The 24,222-nt window shown below is 42.3% G+C and overlaps 1 protein-coding gene across 6 annotated transcripts in view; it reads right to left on the reverse strand.

Moving 5' to 3' along the window:
• The window catches only part of Pde1c (phosphodiesterase 1C), a 601,507-nt gene that overhangs the window by 505,621 nt on the left and 71,664 nt on the right, over positions 1 to 24,222 (reverse strand). For 5 of the 6 annotated variants that reach the window (XM_058573161.1, XM_058573164.1, XM_058573163.1 and 2 more), the window contains exon 2: positions 19,685 to 19,771. In XM_058573161.1, coding sequence (XP_058429144.1) covers positions 19,685 to 19,771 — 87 coding nt within the window. Of the gene's footprint in view, positions 1 to 4,069; positions 4,726 to 19,684; positions 19,772 to 24,222 lie in introns of those variants that run through there. The other variant, XM_046426003.2, reaches the window with a different exon arrangement.

A 24,222-nucleotide genomic window follows, 5' to 3' on the forward strand; every position in this document is an offset into this window, starting at 1 on the left:
TCACACCTCCCTTCCAGCAGAGTCCCCATGGTCCCCACTGTTCCTCATAGGATTCCCCATGTAATAATTTCTCAAATTTCCATTGTCATACCATATGCACTCCTTTAGTAAAGTCCTTTGATCTACAAGGTTTTTAAATTAACGTCCTAGATTGCCACCCTAAAAGAGGAGGTGATTCTCTAATAAGAGAAGATCAGACACCTGAGAAAAGAGAGCTGGACCTCTTTGGGATTCTTCTCCCACATGGTAGAAGGGACACTATCTGCCTACTCCATTCTACTGAAATGCGCCATGAGCTGGCATCTACAAGTGTGGGCTACAAGCTATCTGCCTGTTCTCTAAGCAATCCTACCACACACTGATGTTGCAAGGGTATGAGAGCTCCTGCTTGGAAGAAATGTTTGTAACATACATGCCAGACAGCACTTGCAAATGTTAATATATGTATATATAAATTTATATACATGTATATATATAGACATATGTACCTGTGTTATAATGTGCACTATTAATGTAATAATTATATGATTAACATAGAATATTAAAGTAGTTAACAGGTACTATTTATAATTACATGGTATATAAATTTAATGCATCAGTTATATGCATGATATATATACATATATATATATATACATACATACGTGCACACACACACACACTAAGAGTACTCAAAAGTTAATAAATGTTGAACTTCCCTGGAGGAAAAACACAAAGAAAATTTTACAAAAGAAGTAAAATAACTTGTGAACTGAGATACCACCTTCCACCTCTCAAACTAGAAACTTTTTTTTAAACAATAGCCTTGGGTATTCATGAGAGTGTGACACGTGGCTGATAGAGTGTGAACTGGAAAGACTTTCCAAAGGGCAGCTGAGCAATAGGTTTTAAAGTTCCCAAAGTATGCATGTTCTTGAACAAAGCAATCATACTCTGTACAAGTTCATCCTTAAAAAATTGGGGGCTGGGGATGTGGCTCAAGCCATAGCGCGCTCGCCTAGCATGCGCACAGCGCTGTGTTCAATCCTCAGCAGCACATACAAAAAAAAAAAAATAAAGATGCTGTGTCCACCGAAAACTAAAAAATAAATATTAAAAAATTCTCTCTCTCTCTCTGTCTCTCTCTCTCTCTCTCTCTCTCTCTCTCTCTCTCTATCTGTATCTCTATCTCTCAAAAAAAATTGGGCTGGGTTTCTGGCTCAGTGGTAGAGTGCTTTCCTTGCACGTATGAGGCACTGGGTTCAATTCCCAGCACCACAAATAAACAAATGATTAAAATAAAGGTCCATCAATAACTAAAAAAAAAAAATTTAAGTACTTGGGTGGGGATCTGGGGTTGTGGCTCAGTGGTAGAGCGCACACCTAGCGCGTGCGGGCCCTGGGTTCAATCCTCAGCACCACATAAAAATAAATAAATAGAATGAAGATATTGTGTCCAACTACAACTAGAGGATGAATATTTAAAAAGAAAGTACTTAGGGATTTATTTTTATCATTGTTAATGATAAAAATTAAAAGCCTCAACAATCAAAAACAGGAGGTTGATTAAATATTTTATATATATAGCACAAAACAAAGCTAATATTATTAAATAGCAGATTTCCAAACATTACATTGCATTTTCTTTAAAATTTTTTGTCTATGCAAAAATGTACTAGAAAGTACATATAAGAAATAATAACATTTGGCCTGATAAGATTTACAGGTGATTTTTTAAAATAATCTGCATATTTTAAAATATAATCTAAAATATCCATACTGGCCTAAAATTTCTAAAATGTCTCTTATTACAATAATTCTATTTTGTAATATGTTTATGTATGAACATATCACATCACCCCAAGAACACAAATTCCCTGAGTACAAGTCCTAAGTCTGGTTTATCTTCATGACCTCCCCATTATGATAGCTTAGTGCCTTGAATACTTACAATAATTACTATTTATTTAATTTTTGCCTTGTGGAAAGCATTGTGCTAAATTGTATCTTTTAATACAGTGAAATTCAATAATCATTTGTTGAAGAAAGGAGGGAAAAAGGAGAACAGATAAAAAGAAGTGAATTAATAAATACCCAGCAACCTGAAATGAGCTGGCAGCTATCTCAAATGGAAGTGACAAGATCACTTTTGGGTCCCTTTCTAACCACCAGGCCATACCAGTCTACTAGACCATCCCTTCTAATGGTGAGGGACAGGATTAGGAGGAGGAGAACCATGCTATGATCCTGGATTTTAGGAAGCCACACATTTTGCAGGATAAGATCTGGTGAGAACTAGTACTTTTTTAAAAAAAATCACTTCTGAAAGTTTTCCAGCAGAGTCAAGAAAACCAATACTAACATGAAAATGACACTTTAAATAAATGCTTTTGACCTTGACAACTTTTAATTCATTTCCATAAATGATCCCTGAATGCCCACCATCATGTCTCCATTGGAGCAGAGAAAAAATAAATAAGCACAGTGTCATCTTTCAGGAATCTGTAATGCAATGAAGACCACAGGTGCCAAACCAATGCCAGGCAGGGTGTAAGTTATGGTGGAGTACCCCTCCCCACCAATGGGCAGTGTGCAGTGGATGTTCTTTCTGATGGGGATGGAGAGACCCAGAGGTACCAAATGAGAGCAGACATTTGGAGGGCAGACAAGATATTCTCAATGCCAAGTTGGAGGAATGGCATTCCTGGCTACAGGACAGTCAAGGCAAAGTCTCTAAGCCATGGGGCTGGAGTTGTAGCTCAGTGGTAGAGTGCTTGTCTCACACAGGTAAGGCCCTGGGTTTGATCCTCAGCACCACATAAAAAAACAATAAATAAAATAATGGTATTGTGTCCATCTACAACTAAATGTATATTTTTTAAAAGTCTAAGGGTTGAGATATGGTATGTTTGGGGAAGGACATGTGTTCAGTCCATGCCCTAGAAACCTCGGGCCACTTCAGAACAAGCAAAACTGGCCCAGAAATGAATTGCTCATCATCGGTCTCATTTTCCCCCAGCACTTTCCCACCACACCTCCAAGCAGGTGCAGCACACCAAAAAGCAAATTAACATGCTCCCCCATTTTCAAAGTCTCTGGAGTTCAGATCAGATTTAAAGCCACAGAAATCTGAGTGCTCCCAGAAATAGGAATGCAAGAGTACCTCCTAAGCACCTGTCCCTATGCTGCTGTTCTCCAAATGCTGACATCCACAGAGGAAGCCCCCTGCCACTAACTGGGCCTCCCAGGTCTGCCCACCCCCAGGAAGATGAAGACACAAGACCTTGAGAAATTGTTTCAAAACAGTGGGTGCATAAGACCAAGAAACACATCTTGGACAGATATCTTCAAATGCTCAGCCTCCAGAGGGTGAGCTCTGTGGTCCACCTCCCTGAGGACAGGAACAGTTAGGGGCAGAAAGAAAGCAGGAGCCACTGCGAGTCCGGAAGACTCCAACACTCGCCTCCAACATTCGGCTCAGGGACACCACAGCTTTTTCTCAAATATTTCAGTAACATGATATATTATCCCTCTCTCCCTGCATCCTGCGTCTCTCTCAGAGACTCTGAATGGGTTTCTTCCTCTAAGTCTCTCCTCTCTCCTCTCTCTCTGCTCCCCTGTGTCTTGGCATTTCTATCTCTAACCTGGTGCCTAGATGCCTAAACGTCTTTGCCATTCTGTCCCTGTGAGTCTCTTTAGTCACTGTCTTTCTGTCGCTTTTCTATCTTCCCTCCTTAGGTTTTCCTATCTCCATCATTCCATCTCTCTGTGTCCATCGCTGTCTGTATTCTTCCTCTTCTGGATTTTGTTATTCTATTCGCTGCAAGAAAATCGAGCAGTTCAGAGAAGTATGATCCTGAAAACTGGCTCCTGCGGGATGTAGGTTGATGGGTGCCTCGTGGACAACCCCGGCGCGGCTTCCTGTCTATGTCAGTGGCTCCCAGGTGCTCCCGCCTGTCGCGCACAGTCCTGGCCCAGGCCGACCCATGATCCCTCCACACACACCCCTGCTTAGATAATGACCCTCACCACCACCGGAAAGGGTGTTTGCCTAAGCCAGGCGTCGGACAGGGAGGTGGAAAGTTCTCACCGATAGTGAAGCTGTAGCCATCGATGCTGAAAGTGGCGCTCCTGCATTTTTTGAAGCCCTCCTTCCTGTTGCTGGCGTCCGTCATGGCTCAGCCGGACGGGCAGGGACCGCGCAGCTGGCCAGCTGCCTCCAGAGATCCCCACCGCTAAGCGCACGGCCCCGCGCCGGGCTCTCGCCGGCGTTCCCTCTCCCGGCGCGCCGCGCGCTGTCACCCGCAGACCCGCGCTAGTTGCTAGCAGAGCGCGCCGGCTGCAGGCACTGGGACCCAACGTCAACTAGTGCACCAGGCACACGGCGGAGTCAGCGAGCCATCGAAACAGCCCCATCGCTAACGGCCAGTTCCAGATACCAGCAGAGGAGAGTTACTAAGGCGAGGCGCAGCGCGCGGGTGCCTGTGGACCCGGCTGGTGGGTGGGTGCCGGAGTCACGCCTTTCCCGCTCTACTCCCTGGGAGCCGCTGAAGCCAGAGCGCTAGGGGCACGTCTGTTTTCTATTTCAGCTTCGCCTTCCCCTCTCTGGAGGCTGGTGGGGTTTGAGGACCCGAGGGAATGGCTGAGATTTGGCGTCCTGCTTCTTCAAATATGTTTTCTCTGGCCAGAGAGCTTCCCAAAAGCACATCAACAGATGGAAAAGCAAACATCTTAGCCGTCAGATGCTGCCAAAGTTTACTCCAAACAAGGAAGTCAAGAAGATCGCCACGCCCACTTCCTCCCACAGCTGTCCCCAGAACTCCTCTGAAGCCCCGATAATATACGACTTCTCAACAGTCCCTGGCCAGAAGATGATTATCAAAGTGACCCATATTGGTGGACAAGCGTTTTCACCCGGAGGCTCTAAGATGTGCGATTCACAAGCGAGTTTGAACAATTCATTTTCAGTAGCTCCGTTCTTTCAAAGTTGGGTTTGCCAAACATGATAAGATTCCTGGATTTGCACACCTGGGAAAGATCTTACCAATCTTGGAGCTAACGTTTTGATGACAGAAGCAGAAACTGAGTTTGAGAAGAGCTTGAGGGAGGTGCTTCAGCTAGAAAGTGAAGAAAGTGGAAGAGATTTACTTTATTGACCTCAAATCTGTTGTGCCTTTCTGAGTTAGGCAAGACTTGTATAGGGGAAATCATTCCTGGCAGCCAGCAAGCAGTTACTGAAGATTTGCAGCCACAGTGCTCTGTGTCGGGTGCTGAGGAGGCGTCCACTCTGGGTAAAACGGGGAATGAAGGTGCTATGCCCAAGCTCTCTTGGGACTACAATTAATGTAACCTCATTTCGGGGGGGGGGGGGGTATTGACACAATAAACACTTGTCAATAAAAGTCAAGCAGGTGTATGTCTACCCGATTCCAGTGAAGTTTAGAGGACAGCGATCTTCAGAGTCTAATAAATAGAAAACCTCTCCAAACACACACACACACACAATTTCAGGAGACCCCTAAAGTCCTAAAGCCCATAGAAACCTAGGTTAATGTACGTCTCAGAAATTTAGCCTTCTTCAATTCACCAAATATTTTTAAAGAAATTGATTTATTTTTTTAATGTCAGAGTGTAGTTGGTATTTCAGTTTCAAATTCCCTCATGGAAGACCCCAAACTACACAAGATAGTTTCATTAGGTTGGTAGCAAGATTAATTAATCATAAAGGCAGTGGGTGCCATGAATATGGTGTCATGCAGAGTGGCCCTTCTCAACATGGGAGCCATGATGTAGTCCTTAGAGTATAAGGCTCATGTCTGGAACTATAACTAGTTCAATGCACATACAGACCTGGGTCTGGAATCTGGCTCCACCACTTACCAGCTACATGACCTTGAGCAAGACGCTCAACACCCCTGAGTCTAGCTGTCCTCATCTTACAATGAGAGTGAAGAACACCACTATGTACAGGCATTCATTTAGGGCATTCACCTGACTCTCAATTTCATTATGCAGACACTGCAAAATTCTCCACAACAATACTTTGCTTATAGGTGCCACCATTAATTTTATAAGAGAAATTTTATATGTAACATGTGTATGTATGTGTGTGCATATAACAATATTATATTTTTATTATAGTAATCACCAAAATTTTCTTGTAATTTCCACTTCCTTGTATTTTTTCCATATTCCCAAACCTTTAAATGAGACATATGCTTTCTTTTGTGCCAAGGAAAAGTCCTGGAATGAGGAACCTGAAAACCCTGAGTTAATCCCCTATAGTAAATTATCAAGGAAAAAAAAACCAATGTGATGGAAATTTTTCTTTGAGTGAAATTAAAACTTTGCATTTAATCACTCTTAACAGAAAAGCTTCTTGAAATATAATCTATAAAAATAATAACAATGTGATCATTTATCTGTCCCCTCAGTCTGGTAAAAATAACTTGCCTGAACAATTAGAACTGTTTTTAAACTGCTTCTCCCCAGAATCATTATCTCTCTCCCTGGTTTTAGAGATTACACACCTACAGAACCACTAAATGTGTTGCTTCAAGTCTTAAAACAGCCTTCTCAGTGCAGGGCTCTTACACCAAACCAAGCCAAGCTCAATGCTACATTACATAAGCCAAGGAAGAATGAGGTCAAGACTGAGATCAAAAGACACTTGGCTAATGCTTGCTCTTTCAGAAATGTTCCCTCAAGAAAGCCTGTGGAGTAGAAAAACCAAGACATCCAAGCAGAGTTGAGTATTTGTGCCTAAAACCAGGTGACCTGTAAAGCCAAAACCTGTACCATCTGACCCTCCCATAAAACGCTTCCTGACTCCAGGATTATAGCATGTCATACACCTCATACCTGCCAGGGATTTGGGGTAACTTTTGGTTTTATTATATTTACTTTAAAATTTAAGTTTGTAAAGGGATGGATCTTTTTTAAAATACTGAACTGGATTCTAACAAGAAAGGCACAGTGTTAAATATTTGAGGAATGAATGAAGAAAAGAAGGAAGACATCATTTGATCTGGTCATTAGCTGAGATTAGTTAAGATTAATTTCTCCTAAGAAACAATGTGAACCTGACCTCATCTCTAGATAGAAAAGTAGGAACTGAACGCAAGGCCCATATCAGTTCATGGGTCAAATGATATCCTTCAAAATATAACTATATGACAACACACACACACACACACACACAGAATATAGCAGGTTATACAAAAAATAAAAGTCTTGGGAATCCAACTCAGGTGCTAATCAAGTCTTTTGATTCCCCGTGGATCTGTTGATAGAATCCACTACCTATTTCTATGTAGGAGAATGGGTATTAACAGAAAGTACTTGTTGCTGATTTGGGGGATTTTTATAGTTCTAGAAAAAGGGGAGACACTATATTTATAATATGTTATCAAAAAGTGAGCTAAGACCTATAATCCTAGCAGCTCAAGAGGCTGAGTCAGGAGGATCACGAGTTCAAAGCCAGGCTCAGCAACAGCGAGGCACTAAGCAACTCAGTGAGATCCTGTCTCTAAATAAAATACAAAATAGGGCTGGGGATGTGGCTCAATGGTTGAGTGCCCCTGAGTTCAATCCCTGGTACCAAAAAAAATGAGCTAAGAAAATGACTTTTTATTTTTCATGCCAGATAGAATTTCATTAATGCCCTGCAGCCATTCTCAGGTAGGACGCTGCCTAAAATTTGGAATTCTCCCAGCAACCAGTGGTCCAAGATTGCAAACTCAAGTTACCCCACACAGTTCCTGGCACAGAATAAACCCTTGAAAAAAATTCAATGAATTAAAAATTGAACAAAGATGTAAAAGGCAAAGTTACACAGCCAGGTAGTGATATGCCCTGTCAGTCATTCTTTCTCTTTACTCACCCTCTACATTCTTCTATGATGAGCTTTGGAGGCAGTTCCAAACACAACTCCAAAATAAGTAGGCTTTAAAAATATAAAATTTTTAAAATAAAATAGAAAACTCCACAACTTGCTAGCTGTATGACCTTGGACAAGTTGCTTAGCCTCTGAGTCTGAATTTGTTCCTTTGTAAAACAGAGTTATAATATCTATCTCATAAGAAATATGTGAATTTTAATGAAATAATTTATGCTAAATACTTAACTCAGGCCTAATCCATAGTAAAATTTCAATAAATAGTATTTTTAATACCAGCATCATCATTATGTGCTTCAAATATGATCCATAATCAGAGGCAAGAGGAACAGGCTTAGAACTCTCTCACATCTGGATCCAAGGCTCCAGAGTATCACCCGTTGAGCAATGAGCCAGAAATTCTAGGCCTCCATCATTCAACTGAGCTGCAGAAACTCAGAGGTTTTCTGAGAATTAGAGTCTAGACATTAGACAGAGCCTGGCTCAGGGCACTCTCAGAAGATGCAAGATCCAGCCTCCATCACCAACCCCATTCCATGACACTTCTGTCATCTATGCTTTGCTGCATTTAGTAGATATGCTGTGGTCCTCACCTCCTGGGCCTCTTGGCAGCATTGGATTTGTGGACCATGGTTACACCTACATGCCTTTGTTTCCTGGACATCCAGGCCACAGCTTACTCCTGGCTTTTCTTCTAGCTCTCCAGCCAATTCCCTTTCTGATGATATTGACCTTTGTGTTCCCTCTCCTCTGAGTGATTCTCTTCACTCTTGATGACTGTTAATGACTGTCAAGCACCTGTGTCCAACCTGGACCAGGTTCCTGAGCAACCTTCTTTCCTTTCAGAAGGTCTTACAGGCAACTTGACCTCTACTCGGCCAATCAGAACTCTTCATCTCCCCAATCCTCACCCAGAGTTCCACTGGGGTGGGGGGTTCTGCACCCCTTCTCATGCCAGTCCAGCCTTTACTATCCTCTCCCCAGCTGCCCTATAGGAGGAGAATTTCTCAGCTGACTGGTTGGAGTTTCCAGGCATTCCTTGGGTCAAATTCACCAGGGAAAGTCTCTTCTGAGCCATAAGGGCCTTCTCCCTGGGAAGCAGCCCCATTCCAGGACAAGCACAGAGCTCAGGGAGTGGCTCATGGGCTAAGTGTTACTTCTCCTGCTTCCTCAAGGTCAGGCATTTCTGGGTTGCTAGCCATAACGTTCCCAGAATATCATCCAAGCTGACTCTTCACCTCCAATGGTGCCATTCCTGTAAATAGTCATTCTGACCACTCAACTGTCAAATCAGAACCCGTGAATCATTACTGTCCCCTCTGTCTTTCTCATCTAAACAGCCACTCATTCCTGGCAGAACCACTTCCTCAGTGTGTCTGGCATCTGTCCTCATGCACCCCTCTGTGGTCCAGGCCACCACTGTCACTCACATTTTTGCACTTCTGTATATTTATATTTTCTAGTTACAGAAAGAAAGAAATTATATGTCACAAGATGATGCAATATTTAACTACTACATGAATTAGATTTGGGGCTTGCTTTCTAAAAGCCAGAGTGATAACATAGGATTAAAATGATCTCTGCTCTCAACCAGGAACAGGCCACTTGAAAAAGAAGAGTCCTTTAGGAAAATTAAGCTTAATTTTCATCATGGTAGTGGGCTCAGGTACACTGGTCACAATAGCCCCCCATATCCCCAACCATCTTGCTTTCTGCCTGTCCTCGTAGCCAAAATAAAAATGGAGTCATATCCTTCCTCTGCTTAAAACCTCTCAGTGATTCTTCATCATTCTAGAGAAAATTTTAGAATAAAGTAAAATCTCCTCACTTTGTCTTGTAAGGACCTACAGAATCTTGGAGGAAACTGGGGCGCATAAGTGAATTTGGACTTTCTCCAAGGGGGAGTAGGAGGCATGAGATGCCTTTTTTTTTTTTTTTTTTTTTTTTTTTTGAGGCAAGGGTACTGTACTGGGGATTGAACTCAGAGGCACTCACTGAGCCACATCCCCGGCCATATTTTGTATTTTATTTAGAGACAGGGTCTCACTGAGTTGTTTACTGCCTCTTCATTGCTGAGGCTGGCTTTGAACTCAAGATCCTCCTGCCTCAGCCTCTGGAGCTGCTGGAATTACAGGCATATGCCACCATGCCCAGAATGAGATGTTTTTAAGCAGAAGATAGGAAAGATCAGGAGGAAGTTGAGAAGTTAGCAAGTTAGACAAAGACACGAGAGAAATCACTAAAGGCCAGCTAGCTGCCACTTTGGCATCTGGGTCTGGTCCTCAGGGAGCATTGGGAGCCAGTGGCAAGGCATAGGTCACCTGAATGAATTCCTGATGCTCTTGCAAAGGCTTCGTTTAGATGAACCCTATCAATTCATCTCATCTCGAACTTCACAGAGAGAAGTCAGGCATTCTGTGCTTTCTGAGGACCAAGTAATAAAGCACTAATGTTTATTCAACACCTACTATTGCAAATACTGTGTTAGTTTTCTTATCTAACCTTTGTAACAAATATCCAAGTTCTCAGGTGACCTGACACCATGATAAAGGTTTGTTTCCTACTCATGACAAAGTCAAATATAGATTAGATGAAGGGAGAAGGGCACTAGGTTTCTTCTATGGAGCTTTTCCGGGACGGAGGCCCTTTCTGTCTAGTAGGTCCACCAATCCTGAGGATCTTGCCTGGATCCTCCACAGTTAGCTGGCAGATGAAGGAAGAGAAAAAAAAATAGAGGGGATGAAGAAGCCATTTAGGAACCAGGCCTGGAGAAACATATATCACTTCCCCCCACATTCTCTTAGCCATAAATTAGTCATATGGCCCAAGCAAACTACAAGGTGGGTGGATCTGGGAAATGAAGTCAGGAAAGAATAGAAGGTTTAGTAAACACAGGCCCTTTGAAACCCTATCCTTCAATGCACCAGGTGGAGATGTGGCTTCTACCCCCAGATCTGAGATACTAATCTTTACCCTCAAAACAGAGTTTTCCCTTTCAGTTTTAAACCCAAGCTCACAGGACCGATGTACCTGAGCCCACCACCATGATGTATATTAAGGCTCACTTTCCCCAAAGGATTCCTCTTTTTCAAGTGGCCTGTTACTGGTTGAGAGCAGAGATCATTTTAATCCTAGGTTATCCACTCTGGCTTTTAGAAAGGAAGCCCCAAATCTAATTCATGTAGTAGTTGGATATGTCATCATCTTGTGACATACAATTTTTTTTTTCTGTAACCAGAAAACAAAAATATACAGAAGTGCAAAGAGGCCTGTATGTTAAGAGACTGAAAGAAACACAGGGAGAAATTCAGTAAATAATCTTTAGTAGGCCAGCAAAATTTGCCACATCAAAGATGCTGACGAGGACCCAGGGAACAGGGGAATGGAATAAGTACAGAGCATCCAAGGTTACGACTTGCACAGTGATAGGTCCCAGATGGATAGCCGAGGACTGGCAGGGGCAGCACATACCCTTGCTCTGCCATGGGGAGGGGAACTTGGGCTGGCCTTGGTCAGGCCACCGGTTTCCAGGCTCTGGGCTAAGGACACATGCATCTCATTTCAGGCCCCCAGCCACCAAGAAGGGAATGGTGGAGTTAGATGCTTTAACCATGGAGCTGAAGTCCCTGGAGGAGGTAACTCCTCTCAGTGGCCACCTTGGCAACAGAATTATCAAGAGCACCAAGAATGCTGGGGCCCCAGAGAATAGACAGCAGCCCAAAGGGCCATTTCTGACACAGAGTGGCTCCAACTAGTTTCTCAAATGACTCTTAAAAGAGAAGTTCTCCTCTGTTATTCACTGACAGCTAAATTCATCGAGAACTTTTTTTCTGGCTTAATGATTCACCTCAAACTAGGTAGAAAACATGTTCCTTATTACCAGCAAACACATACCCCCACATATGCATGCACACCCCATTTTCTATCTTGGATGTGTTTTCTGACTAGGGCGACATGATAAAAATGCTGGTATTTTGAAGAAAATGTCAGAGAACAAAATGTTAAGGAAAAAGAGCAAACGGTGAAGTAGGATACAGTAGAATCGTAACTCTGTCAAATAATTTGTCTTGAAAGAAAGAGAAATGTGAGTAAGTCGTCCAGCAAGTAATAAATCAAGGACAGAAAATTTACATCGGTGGTTGCAAATTGGTTTCCCACAGATCAAATGCGGCCTGTGGATGTGTGTGGGTTGGTTGGATGGTTTGTTATTGTTTTTGTTTTGATGTACCTGATATTTAAAACAAAGTATTTAAATTACATATTATAAAAGAATAAAAGAGCAGGTGTGGAGGCTGACACCTGTAATCCTAGTGACTCAGGAGGCTGAGGCAGGAGGCTCACAAGCTCAAGGCCAGCCTCAGCAATTTATCAAGACCGTGTCTCAAAATAAAAAATTAAAAGGACTACGAGGTACAGCTCAATGGTGGAGGTATCCCTGGGTTCAACTCCCAAAACCAAAAATAAATAAGAGAGGAGGGAGAGGAGAAGGGAAAGAAGGAGGAAAGGGAGGAAGAGAGAAGGAAAGGGAGGGAAGGAAGAATGTCAAATGATGCTACTGATTATATTCTAGTACTGGGATTATAGTTAATTGGATTTCCTGAGGCAGCAAGTTCAAGCTTGACCTAGTTCCTATGAACACAGACTGGCATCCCACCTAGGAACATTGACTATTATTTGATTTTTTTTTCTTTTATGTGTCCTCCAAATTTTCTAACATGCCCATAATTAGAAAAATAAAGAAACACTTTGAAAGTTGGTCATCAATACAGGCATGATTCTAAATGATTCATTACAAGAGTTTTTGTTTAAAATATTTCATATTTTAAAATAAATATTAATCAAAATTATCGAAGCCAGATCAATGACTGATCCAATTTCATATTCTTACTAGACTATAAACTTAAGAGGGTTATGTCTGTTTTAACCACTGATATATTCCAGATACTTAGAACAATGCCTAACACCAAATAGGGAAGTAGTAGATATTTGTTAAATGAAAAAAAAAAAAAGTTCATCACCATGTCCTTGACATTTTAATAGCACTAGCAACTGCATGATAGAAATAAATAAATCACAAGCAAGTGATATAGAGACTGAATTTTTTTATAAGACTTCCTGACTTCACCCACTACTCACCTTCTCTTTAGTTATAAAAATAATTAAATAGGAATATTACTCAGCCATAAGGAAAATGAAATTATGGCATTTGTCAGTAAATGGATGGAACTGGAGACTATCATGCTAAGTAAAATAAGCCAATCCCAAAAAACCAAAGGCCTAATATTCTCTCTGATATGGGGATGCTGACTCACAGTAGATGTGTGGGGAAGGTTCACCTGATTGGACAGGGTGGAGTTGGGGAAGGGGGAATGGGACTAGGAAAGACAGTAGAATGAATCAGACATAAATTTCCTACATTCTTGTATGTGTACATGACCAGTATAAATCCACAGCCACAAAAATAGGAAGTTATACTCTATGTATTATAATATGCCAAAATGCACTCTACTGTCATATATCACTAAAAAGAACAAATAAAAAATTTTTAACAAATTAAAAAAATAAAAATAATTAAATAATCACTCTTTTTCAGTTGGTAGCACTAAGATGGATGCTTTTCGTAGTTGCTTTCTGTACATTGACTTTAATGTTGCAGATTTAACCAGAGCCAAAACCTTGAACATCAAAGACAAAATGTACTTGACCTATCATGAGAACCTGGCCACAGAATCCTCCAAATGCAAGGACCAATTCCAGATACCTGCTAGAAGCATGTTCTCATGATCTTCCATATGGGTAAAATGAGGATGTGAATACTTTCTTCATCCTTTGCTGGATGGGAAGAGTGGGATCATTTTGAGTCTCACAAGCAGTCTAGTTTTGTATATTTACAAGCTTGAATAAATCAAACATTTCAAAAAATATTAGATACTTGTCAAATGAATGAATACATGCATATTCTGTTTCTGAGTTGCCTTAAGAAGACATATAAGGATTGGGGATATAGCTCAGTGGCAGGCACTTGCTAGCATGTGCAAGACCCTAGTTTTCATCCCCAGCATTGGGAGAAAAGAAAAGAAAAAATAAATAAATATGTCATCCTTCTAAATCAGGATGTGGTCTAACCATCCTCCAGGCATCCAGGTAAGATGGTCGGCCATGTTTGGGCTGGGACTGTAGCTCAGTGGTAGACCACTTGCCTCGGCCATGTTAAGGCACTGGGTTCCATCCTCAGCATCACATAAAAAATAAACTAATAAACAAAGATATTGTACCCATCAACAACTAAAAAAATATTTTACAAAAAAAAGATGCCCATGCTTACCACTGATTGAGTGATGAAGGGGCTTGTTCTTCTGCAATATACCAGGACCTAATGAAACGTCTTACTGCCACATCATCACCAGGTGCTACCTTATTAATTAGTACTTTGTAAAACTTTAGATATTTTCACCATACAAGGTGAGCTGATACCAAAGGAAATAGATTGCAGAGTTCCATGATTGATGTTCTAAATTGAGATCATGAACTGCAAACTCTTCCTATGTGGGGAAAGCACAATGTCTTTCGTTGACAAGCTGACTGAAGTCTCAAATCACAAGCAAATTTTTCCAGATGTTGATTACACCGATGCCCAAAAACTTTACCAGAAGATCAGACAGTCTGTATTATCATGATAAAAGGAAGCAGTTATAGTTGGCAGCAGGTGGGAGTATTAATGATTTGATGCTGAGATGCTTTTGTCGGGTATTTAAGTTACCAACATGTACTTTTTTCGTTATGATAAATTCTTAAACATACATTGGGAAACCAAATTTTTAGCACAATGCCTCTCAAGCCAGCAAAGAGCATTTGGGAGAAGAGGAGGTGAGTTGGTTTTCTGCTTTCACACTTACCTCTTGACTTCATCAGTTCTGCTTCTGATTTCAAAGTCATTTGCCTGTAGCCTGCAGTCAGCACATGCTCATGGAATTAACTCGAAATGTGCAACAACAGAAGTAAACGGCAGGAAAATAGAACTTGACTGCATGCAAGAAGTGAAAGACTCCATGTTGGAAAGAATAAGAAACAGAAGAGGGCCAAGGTGAAGTATTAGTTCAGAAATTAGATTGAAAGAAGTTAACAGAAGAGCCAGTAGATCCTTCTGGAGTTTTTATTGTCAATTCATGTTCGTTGGGTCCATATTGCATTCCAGTGTCGGGAAAAAATACCTCCAAGTAAATCTCGAGAAGCAAAGCTTCTCTCCAACTTTCTCTAGCCCTCATTCTCCCTCAAGGCAAGTCACAGAATCTAATTTATCTTTCCCTAAATGGGTCATAGAAACTAGAGCCCCCTTTCCCCCATAGCAAGCCCTAAAACCTAAAAATATTACTCTTTCTCCAGCCTTTTTGTAAAAGAGTTGGTCATGAAGAAATGCTCTGACCTAACTTGTCTAATAGTAGGTCACAAGACTCTCATTCCAGAGAGTCCTGCCCCACACCAGGAAGGAAGGAATTCTGTACAGTCAGGTCAAGAAGAATCTGGACAGACAGTCCTCGCTGGATTTCCTTCCCTGGTCACTACCATTAGATCACCCTACTTGTCCAATCATGTTTCTGCACGGCTGTCCACACCACAACCAACCTACACACAAAAATGGAGAGTTCACTCTGTGTCTTTCCATCTTCTACCTGAAGGCTTCTGTGTCATATAAAACTATGATCAAATGTTTGTTTTGGTTTTCTCCTGTCGATCCACCTATTGTCATTTTATTCCAGCAGACTCAAATATCCAACCTTCAGAGGGAAAGTTTGAACTTCCCTACACTGACCACTGTGCCAAACTCTTCTACCTATAGAATCACATTTGATCCTCACCACAATTCCCCGTTTTACACAGAAAGAAACTGAGGTTAGCTCTAGTAAGATGGGTGTGTATGCTCAGAGGAGACCAGTCTGACTCCTTCCCTGGGCTCCACCTGCCATGCAAGGTGGCCTCTGTATCTGCTGAAAGGATGTGAGTAGCAATTGCCCTCAGCTAACAGCCCTCCCACTCACTCTGACTTTTTTCAACCTCCACCTCTTTGAATAAAGTGCAAGGAGATAAATAAGCCATGAGGAAATGGTTCCTGCTGGAGACTACAGGTAGCCCCATTCCTTTCCCATCCCCTCCACCCAGAAGACAGAACTGTTCCTTGAGGTTTGCTGCCCTGGCAGTTTCTGTCCCTGGTGGAGGGAGCCCTGCAAATCTCTCCTCTACTCCATCCTCCCAAGCACCTCAGGTGGGCCTGGTCCATCCCTAGTATGATAGGCCCTCAGCAATGACCACTATCAGCTTCCTGCTGCAGAAATGCAAATGAGAAAACCCCGTGCATTTGGAGATGATTCACCCTGAAGTGAGTAGCCCCTCAGAGGACCACAGAGCTGTTTCACTGGTACCCAGATGGACCCCTAAGGCCTCTCAAGAAGGAATGTCCTGAGCAAATAGGAAGGAGATCCAGATATCTGGAACGATTGAGAGGGAAGAAAGAAGGGGAGAAAACATCACCCATATCCAGAGGCCCAGCATCCAAGCTCCAAGTAAACCTGCTGGGGCTAGGCAGGATCAAAGCCTTCATCCCTGCCTTCAGGCAGCTCAAAGTCTAGATGGGTCCACCTACCCAATTCACAGTAGCCAAGTTATGGAAACAGCCTAGATGCCCATCAACAAATGAATGGATAATGAAAATGAGATGTATATATACACAATGGAGTTTAGACTCTACAAAGAAGAAGAGAACTTTATCCATTCATCTATTGAAGGGCACCTAGTTTGGTTCCACAATTTAGCTATTGTGAATTGTGCTGCTATAAACATTGATGTGGCTGCATCAGTATAGTATGCTGTTTTTAAGTCCTTTGGGTATAGACCAAGGAGTGGGATAGCTGGGTCGAATGGTGGTTCCAAGGAATCTCCATACTGCTTTCCAGATTGATCGTACCAATTTGCAGTCCCACCAGCAATGTATGAGTGTGCCCTTTCCCCCTACAATGGAATATTATTCAGCATTAAAAGAGAATGAAATCATGGCATTTTCAGGTAAATGGATGGAGCTGGAGAATATCATGCTAAGTAAGCCAATCCCAAAAAACCAAAGGCCCAATGTTTTCTCTGATAAGTGGATGTTGATCCATAATGGGGGTGGGAGGAGACTGGGAGGAATGGAGGAACTTTGGATAGGACAAAGGGGAGGGTGGGGAAGGGAAGGGGCATGGGCAGGAAAGATGGTGGAATGAGATGGACATCATTACCCTAGGTACATATATGAGGACACGAATGGTGTGACTCTACTTTGTATATAACCGAAGGAATAAAAAATATAATGCTCCATATGTGTATTATGAATTGAAATGAATTCTGCTGTTGTGTATAACAAATTAGAACAAATTAATTGATTAATTTTTAAAAAGAAGAAGAATAGAACTATATCATTTTCTGGCAAATGGATGGAACTGGAAAACACCAGTGAAACAAGCAAATTAAAAAAGTCAAGGGTCAAGTGTTTTCTGTCATATGCAGAAGCTAGAAAGAGAGGAAACAAGGAATAAAAAAAAATAGGTATCTCATGAAAATAGATAGGAGTCCAAAGAACTGAGGAAGGGGATCAGAATCAAGAGGAAGGGAAGAAGGGAGGCCATGGGGAAGTGTTGCGAAATGAAATCTATTAAATTACACCATGACCACATATGAATATACCACAATGATTCATGATTCATACATATATATATATATATATATATATATATATATATATATATATATAATTATAATGCACTACTTCAAACAATAATAATAACAACAGAAGGAAGATAAAAAGAACAGACAGGTTGGGGGAGGGGAGTGAGGTGGGAAAGGGGAGGTACTAGGGAATGAGACTGATCATATTATGTATATGCATGTATGAATGTAGCATAATGAATCCCACTATTCTGTATTATAATGCATCCATTAAAAAGCAAAAGAATAAAAAATCATAAAATGCACTGCTAAGACAGAGGGAAGTTCAGGACGGGGGTGGAACCCAGCATGGGAGCCATTAGTCCAGTGCACATTTTCCTGAAGGAGATAACATTTACACTTGTCTTCTTGTCTCCTCTTGAGTGATAAAAGCCATGAGAGAAAGGGATAGGGCTCTTTGTTTTTGTTTGCTGGCTTGTTTAGTATCACTTCCGTCTTAACCACATTCATGTCATTTACCTTCCACCCTTTCTACCCACGCTCCTGTTGATGTGGAAAAAAATCGAAATGAACAGCACAAGCTCTGCAGTCAGCCCTCTGGGGTCAAATCCTGGGGCAGCTCATTAACTGCATGATTTTGAGCTCTGTCTCAGTTTTTTTTATTGACAACAACTGTCCTATAGTTCTTGTGAAGATTGAAAAACTTAATGTATGGATGATGTTTAGAGCAGTGTCTGGCACATAGTAACCACTCAGTAAAAATGAGCTGCAGCAGGCGGGTGTCAAGGCACAGGCCTGCAATCACAACAACTCAGGAAGCTGGGGCAGAGGGATGATAAGTTCAAGGTGACCTGGGCTAGCAAGTTTCTGTCTCAAAATAAAAATATGAAGAAAGGACTGGGGGTGTAGCTTAGTGGTAAAGTGTCCCTGGGTTCCATCCAAGGTACCAAAAATAAAAATAAAACAATCAGCTGCTGCTGTTACCATCATTGCTACCAGGTGTTTACACTTATGCATTTCAATGTGCTTGCACACGTCACTTGACATAGTAGCTTGTGATAGATGGGAAGACCTATGGTAAAAGGATGTGGTCAGAGAGGGGAATAGATCACTCTAATGATTAAAACTAGTTAGTGCAGTTCTGGCTCCAGAACTTCTTTCTGCCCACATTATTTCCAATGTGTTCCACTTCATAAACTTGTTTTAAAACACTGGAGTTTCAGAAGACCATTCCTTTAGAAGTTTTGATGGTCCCGTGCTCCTTAAGCATAAACAAGAGGAGAGGAATCATAGTGGGAGACTTGACTTTAACAACCTTCAACAGACACCAGGCCCCACATCTAGGGTTAACTTGTGAATCCTTAGTTGAGCATCCAAACCAAATCCCCTTCTGAGTGTGATGAAACCAAATGGTCTCCCCGTCCCTCCAACCACTGTAGTCCTTCCCACCCCAACTCCCTCCTGTGAGGGAGCTCACCCAATGCCAGTGCATACACACAGCTGTGCTTACAGCCAGCACTGCGTGGGTGGGGTGCCAGCATGTTAGGGGAACTCAGCCACCCAACCCAGGACCATCACTTCACAGAAACGCAGCAGGAGGGAGTGCCAGGGAGGAGGAGAAGTGAAAGATGATATGCAAGCAGGGAGTTTTCTCCAAAGTGCACGTCCCACTGATCGGGCAGAAGTGCCAAGGGGCAAGGGAGGTGACCACAGGAGCAGGAATAAGTCCAGAAATCATGACATGATTGGCCGTGAGGGCACCGAGATGGGCCATATTTGCTGAATATCTTCCCATGAAAAGAGCCACCAGAGTCCCTCCCTGAGGCCTGCTGAGTGCCAGATGCCTGCAGGAAGGACACCAGAGCTCACTCCCTGGCTGGGGCTTGGGAACTGGAAATGCTTAGGAAACAGGTAAGATGCTGCTGGTCCAGCACCAGGGGCTAGGGACTGAGGTTCAGGAGGGCCAGACACAAATCATTTCTCGGCAACGCCCAGTCGGCATCAGGATATCATTTTGTGAGAACTGAGTGCTTGTCACTTTTGCGCTCCCTTCAGCTGGCACGAGAGCATCTGGAGGATTTGGAACCTCCTCTGTTGCTCAGCATTGCTTACCTTGCTCACCTGCACCCTGAGTTTGCTTCCCAGTTTCCTCCAGGGCACTCCTCTCCTCTGCAGCCTCTGTCCTCCTGGTACCCGCCTCTATCCACAAGAAAAGAAACAGGGCCTATGAGCAACTGAAGATGACCAAAGCACCCGTCCTTGATGACCTTCCTCTGCCTGACTTACCTCCTCCTGCACTCGAAGGCTCAGCTTTGCCCCAGGTGACCTCCTACCCTCCCCATGCCCTTCCCAAAGCCATGACATCAGTCCCCTTGGGTGCTGTTGACTCCTACCCCTCCAGCCAACTTGAAAGGACTGGTGCCACCTGGGCAATGGGCAAGCCACCCTCAGAAAAGGGACCAGCTGGAAAAGTCAGAGGCACCTCCTCCAGACTCTTCCCATGATCCCAGATCCCTATATCCTGAGGAAATTGGCCCAAATTAGGCACAAGTGGAAAAGTAGGTCAAACTCTGCTGTAGAATGTCATTTGCCACAACTCTGTGAACAATTATAATGATTCCCCTTTTTCAAGTGGAAAAACAAATTTAGAGAGTAAGTAATAAGCCCAAGATCACACAGCTCGTGAGCAGCTGGAATTGAACGTGGTCTTCAACAGGCCAAATGCACTTTCTTCCTCCCCACAAACACCTCTCTTAGTATGAAGGCTGAAACATTAAGAAACGGTTCTAAAGTGAAAATGCTCCAACAGATGTTTTTCTTAACATGGTGCATAAGCCCTGTGACTCTGAAGGCTAAAGCAGCAGGATCACAAGTTCAAGGCCCTAAGTAACTTAGTGAGATCTTGTCTCAAAATTTTTAGAAATTTTTAAAAAGGGATGGGGATGTAGCTCAGTGGTATTGCAGCACTGAGTTCAATCCTCAGTACTATAAAAAAATATATAGTATGTAATATACCTAAAAATATATAGTATGTAATATACCTCTCAATTTTATAGATTTTATGCCTCCTTAGATGAACAAGTGAAAATCAATTATACATTCTAATATCTCAAAATCCAGAAATGAATGGAATGGAAAACACACACACACACACACACACCCTTACACCACAGCCTTGGATACAGAGCAAATCTTCTCTGCCCATCACCAGCCCAATTGGGAATGAGGTAGGCAGGTGGATTTGAGGTCGATTCAATGGCCTCATTAAATTTTGAAGTAGTAGAGCAAGGGAAGAACTTTGAATAGGGGGAGAAAGGCAAGAAGCTTTTCTTGAGTACCTAGTAAGCCCCTGGGGCTCTGCCTCAGAGCATCTCCAGGACTGCTTCTTCATGAAACTCATAACCATATGCAAAGCAGGTGTCAAGATCTGTTTACAGAGGAGGAAAGAGAAGCTCAAAATAAAAGGTGCTTCACAGGCTTAGGTCATTCACTCACAGAGACCGAATTCTGACTCAAACCCAGATCTGACTTGCCCCAGAGGTCACAGATTTGGGAGTGAGACATAAAGGATAAATTTCACAATGCAATCCCCCATCTCTTACTATGATCTACTTTTATCAGGCAAAGAACGATTGTTCAACGACAAAAGAATAAAAACCTCAAAGAGAATATTGTGGACTTCAATCACTAAGCAGATCCTTTAAAAAACCAAATTAATACTCCTCCCTTCATTTTGAAGCAGCCTTTCTTTAGCACAATCTCAGGGCAGAGCCCAGCTTTTTGAGTCTGGTTTTGGTTTGCCAAAAGACAACACAGGTGAATTCCAAAAGGAAGAAATCACTCAGAAAAAGCAAAGTGACTATGGGTGGGGGCACAGGGGACCAACGGGTGGCAATCTCTAAGTCACCATGCCATTACTTTTGGGTGGCTGTGAGACTGTGGCAATGTTAATTTCCCCAGCCAGCACAAAACAGATGCCCCAGAATTGCAGGAAAAAAAAATCTCCACTTCTTCCTGCTTTCTCTTCAAGTGCATCATTCAATAATTAAAATCTATTGTATTCCTAAAGCAAAACACTTAGTAACACTTCAGCAGGCACTGGGAAGGAGGGAAATGGAATACTGATAGCAGGTCTACTGCTACCTTGAGATAAAATCAGCTTAATGCTAGTCATTTTCACATTCAGTTTCTAATTTTACCAAATAGCTTACCATTTGGAGAGCAGGGTTCCTTCTATGAATACCTACTGAATTAACCCTCCCCATCTCCCTGCTCTCCACCAACCCAGTGCAGCCCACTTCAAATGCTACAAATTGTTCAATCCTCTTTCCCCAGCCCACATGGGTGGCTCCCTTTTCTAATTCCATTTGCACTTTTGTTCATACAATTAGCATTTCATAGCATCTGAAATGCATTAAGTTATGTACTATTTGACATGTGGCAGACAATACGATTGGAACGGAACAAAAATGATTAGTAATAGTACCTGAACCTACTGAATGTTTACTAAGGACAGATATTGTTCTAGATGCTTTTCCATGCATTGTTTGGTCCCTGTCCTCTATGAGAATATCCCACTATTAATGCCCATTCTACAGATGAGGTAGACCTAGTCACCTAGTACTCACTCAGGGTTACTAAGATCAGAGGTGATGGAAACCAGAATTTAAACCCAGGCATCCTGGTTTGAGAGCCCTGGAAATTCACTACTACCTGCTCTACAGCTGCCTTTCTTGGCCCACATTCAAGGAGCTAACAGTTGAACAAAAGATAGACATGTGATCAGAAAGACACCAAGATGTGATAAGTGTTATGCCTGAGCCACAGAAGGGGACCAGCTTATACTGGAGGGTCTAGCAGGAATAGTTCCAGAAAATTCCAGAAGTAGGAAGATATTCCCAGCATTTTTTTCTTTCTTTCTTTCTTTCTTTTTTACAATTTAGCAAACTGAAGTTATATATAAATCCAAACTTCTCCTAACTCTACTATTTTATAAATCAGTGAGTAGTGTGGTGCACTCATCTAAAGAATCATTTTACCTAGGCTGACACAGAGTGCTAGAGAGCTGTGCTGGTAAACCAGTAATCTAGCACAGAAAAAGAAAAGGAAGGGGAAGACAGGAGAGGCGAAGGGACAGGAGGGAAGGAGAGGGACAGGAACCTGCTGTGTTTGCAGATTTACTTTGCTGCTTTCCATACCATCAGGGTACCATATGGCCTCCAAAACAAAGAATGCTCACTATCTGGTCTCTTATATGGAAAGCTTAGCTACTCTCATGCCACATTGCTGCATGCCACAAGACAGGGAACCTGGATAAATGTCTACACTTAGAGGATCACTTGACCCTTGATCCAGCCCCAGTCCTTTTTAATTTCATTATCATCCAGACTCTCCTGGTTGGAAGACCACCCTTATCCTAGCAAGAGCTTTGCTCTCCAGCCCCTGGGAGCACTTGGTTCCCAGTGAGAACACAATTAGATCTTTCCAAATGGGTTGATCCCAATCTGCCTGCAGAAGCATTTCTAAGTGGGTAGGCCCATGGAGTGTCAAGACATTCTACTAACACACACATACATACAAAGTATGCCACAACTCAAAAAGCTTAATAAATGTCGAACTAAACAAGTGAGCATGCTTCTTATTTCAAAGACTTTAAGAAGCCAGTGTGCTCTGTGAAACTCCAGATGCGGGGCGGGGGCATTTCCGGAACTGATTTGGCTTAGGGCCTGCTTCTTGAGAAGTCTTTCCCAGAATCCATTTTGGGAGTCTATGTCTAAAGGAAGTAGATCTCTATCAGAGTTCATCGAGGCTTCCTGGAGAGTTAGTTGCTTTGACCTAAGTTGTTGACTCAACTGTGACCACCCACCACCATTTGGCTGTGGGGAGCATCAACTACAGCAACTACAGCCACCTCACCCTGTAGAGAGAGGCCATTGCTTAACTCCTGGAAAGACCACTGCCTGCAGATCCCTTTTCCTCATGCTCCTGCAATGCCAGCTTCCTCTCCTCCTCCAAGTCTCCCCTCAGGTGTCACCTTCTCAAGGAGGCCACTCTACATCAAACTGCAAGGATGATGGCTTAGGAACAGGGTGGAGGAGCTGAAGCATAGGAAGTAGTGAGATTTTAACTGCAATTTAAAGGAAAATACAACAGAACTTGCTGATGAGTCAGATATGAGAAAAAGAGAAAAAAATCAAGGATAACTCCAAAGTTTTGACCTAAACCAAGGTGGATTTGGCAAATTGCATTAAAAAATATTTTAAAAAATAGCACACCATGAATAAGTCGGGTTCATTCCAGGGATGCAAGCTTGGTTCAGCATACAGAAATCAATAAACATAATTCATCACATCAATAGATTAGTGATAAGAATCACATGTTTATATCAATTCATGTAGAGAAAGCATTTGACAAAATACAGCACCCTTTCATGTTCAAAACACTAGAAAAACTCGGGATAGTGGGAACATACCTCAACATTGTAAGAGCTATCTATGCCAAATCCAAGGCCAACATCATTCTAAATGGAGAAAAATTGGAAGCATTCCCTCTAAAAACTGGAACAAGACAGGGATCCCCCTTTTCACCATTTCTATTCAACATAGTCCTTGAAACTCCATCCAGAGCAATTAGACAAATGAAGGCAATTA

The sequence above is a fragment of the Marmota monax genome, unplaced genomic scaffold, assembly GCF_021218885.2.
Source record: "Marmota monax isolate L192 unplaced genomic scaffold, Marmota_monax_Labrador192_F-V1.1 WCK01_AAM20220418_F8-fsc00133, whole genome shotgun sequence".
Taxonomy (NCBI): Eukaryota; Metazoa; Chordata; class Mammalia; order Rodentia; family Sciuridae; genus Marmota; species Marmota monax.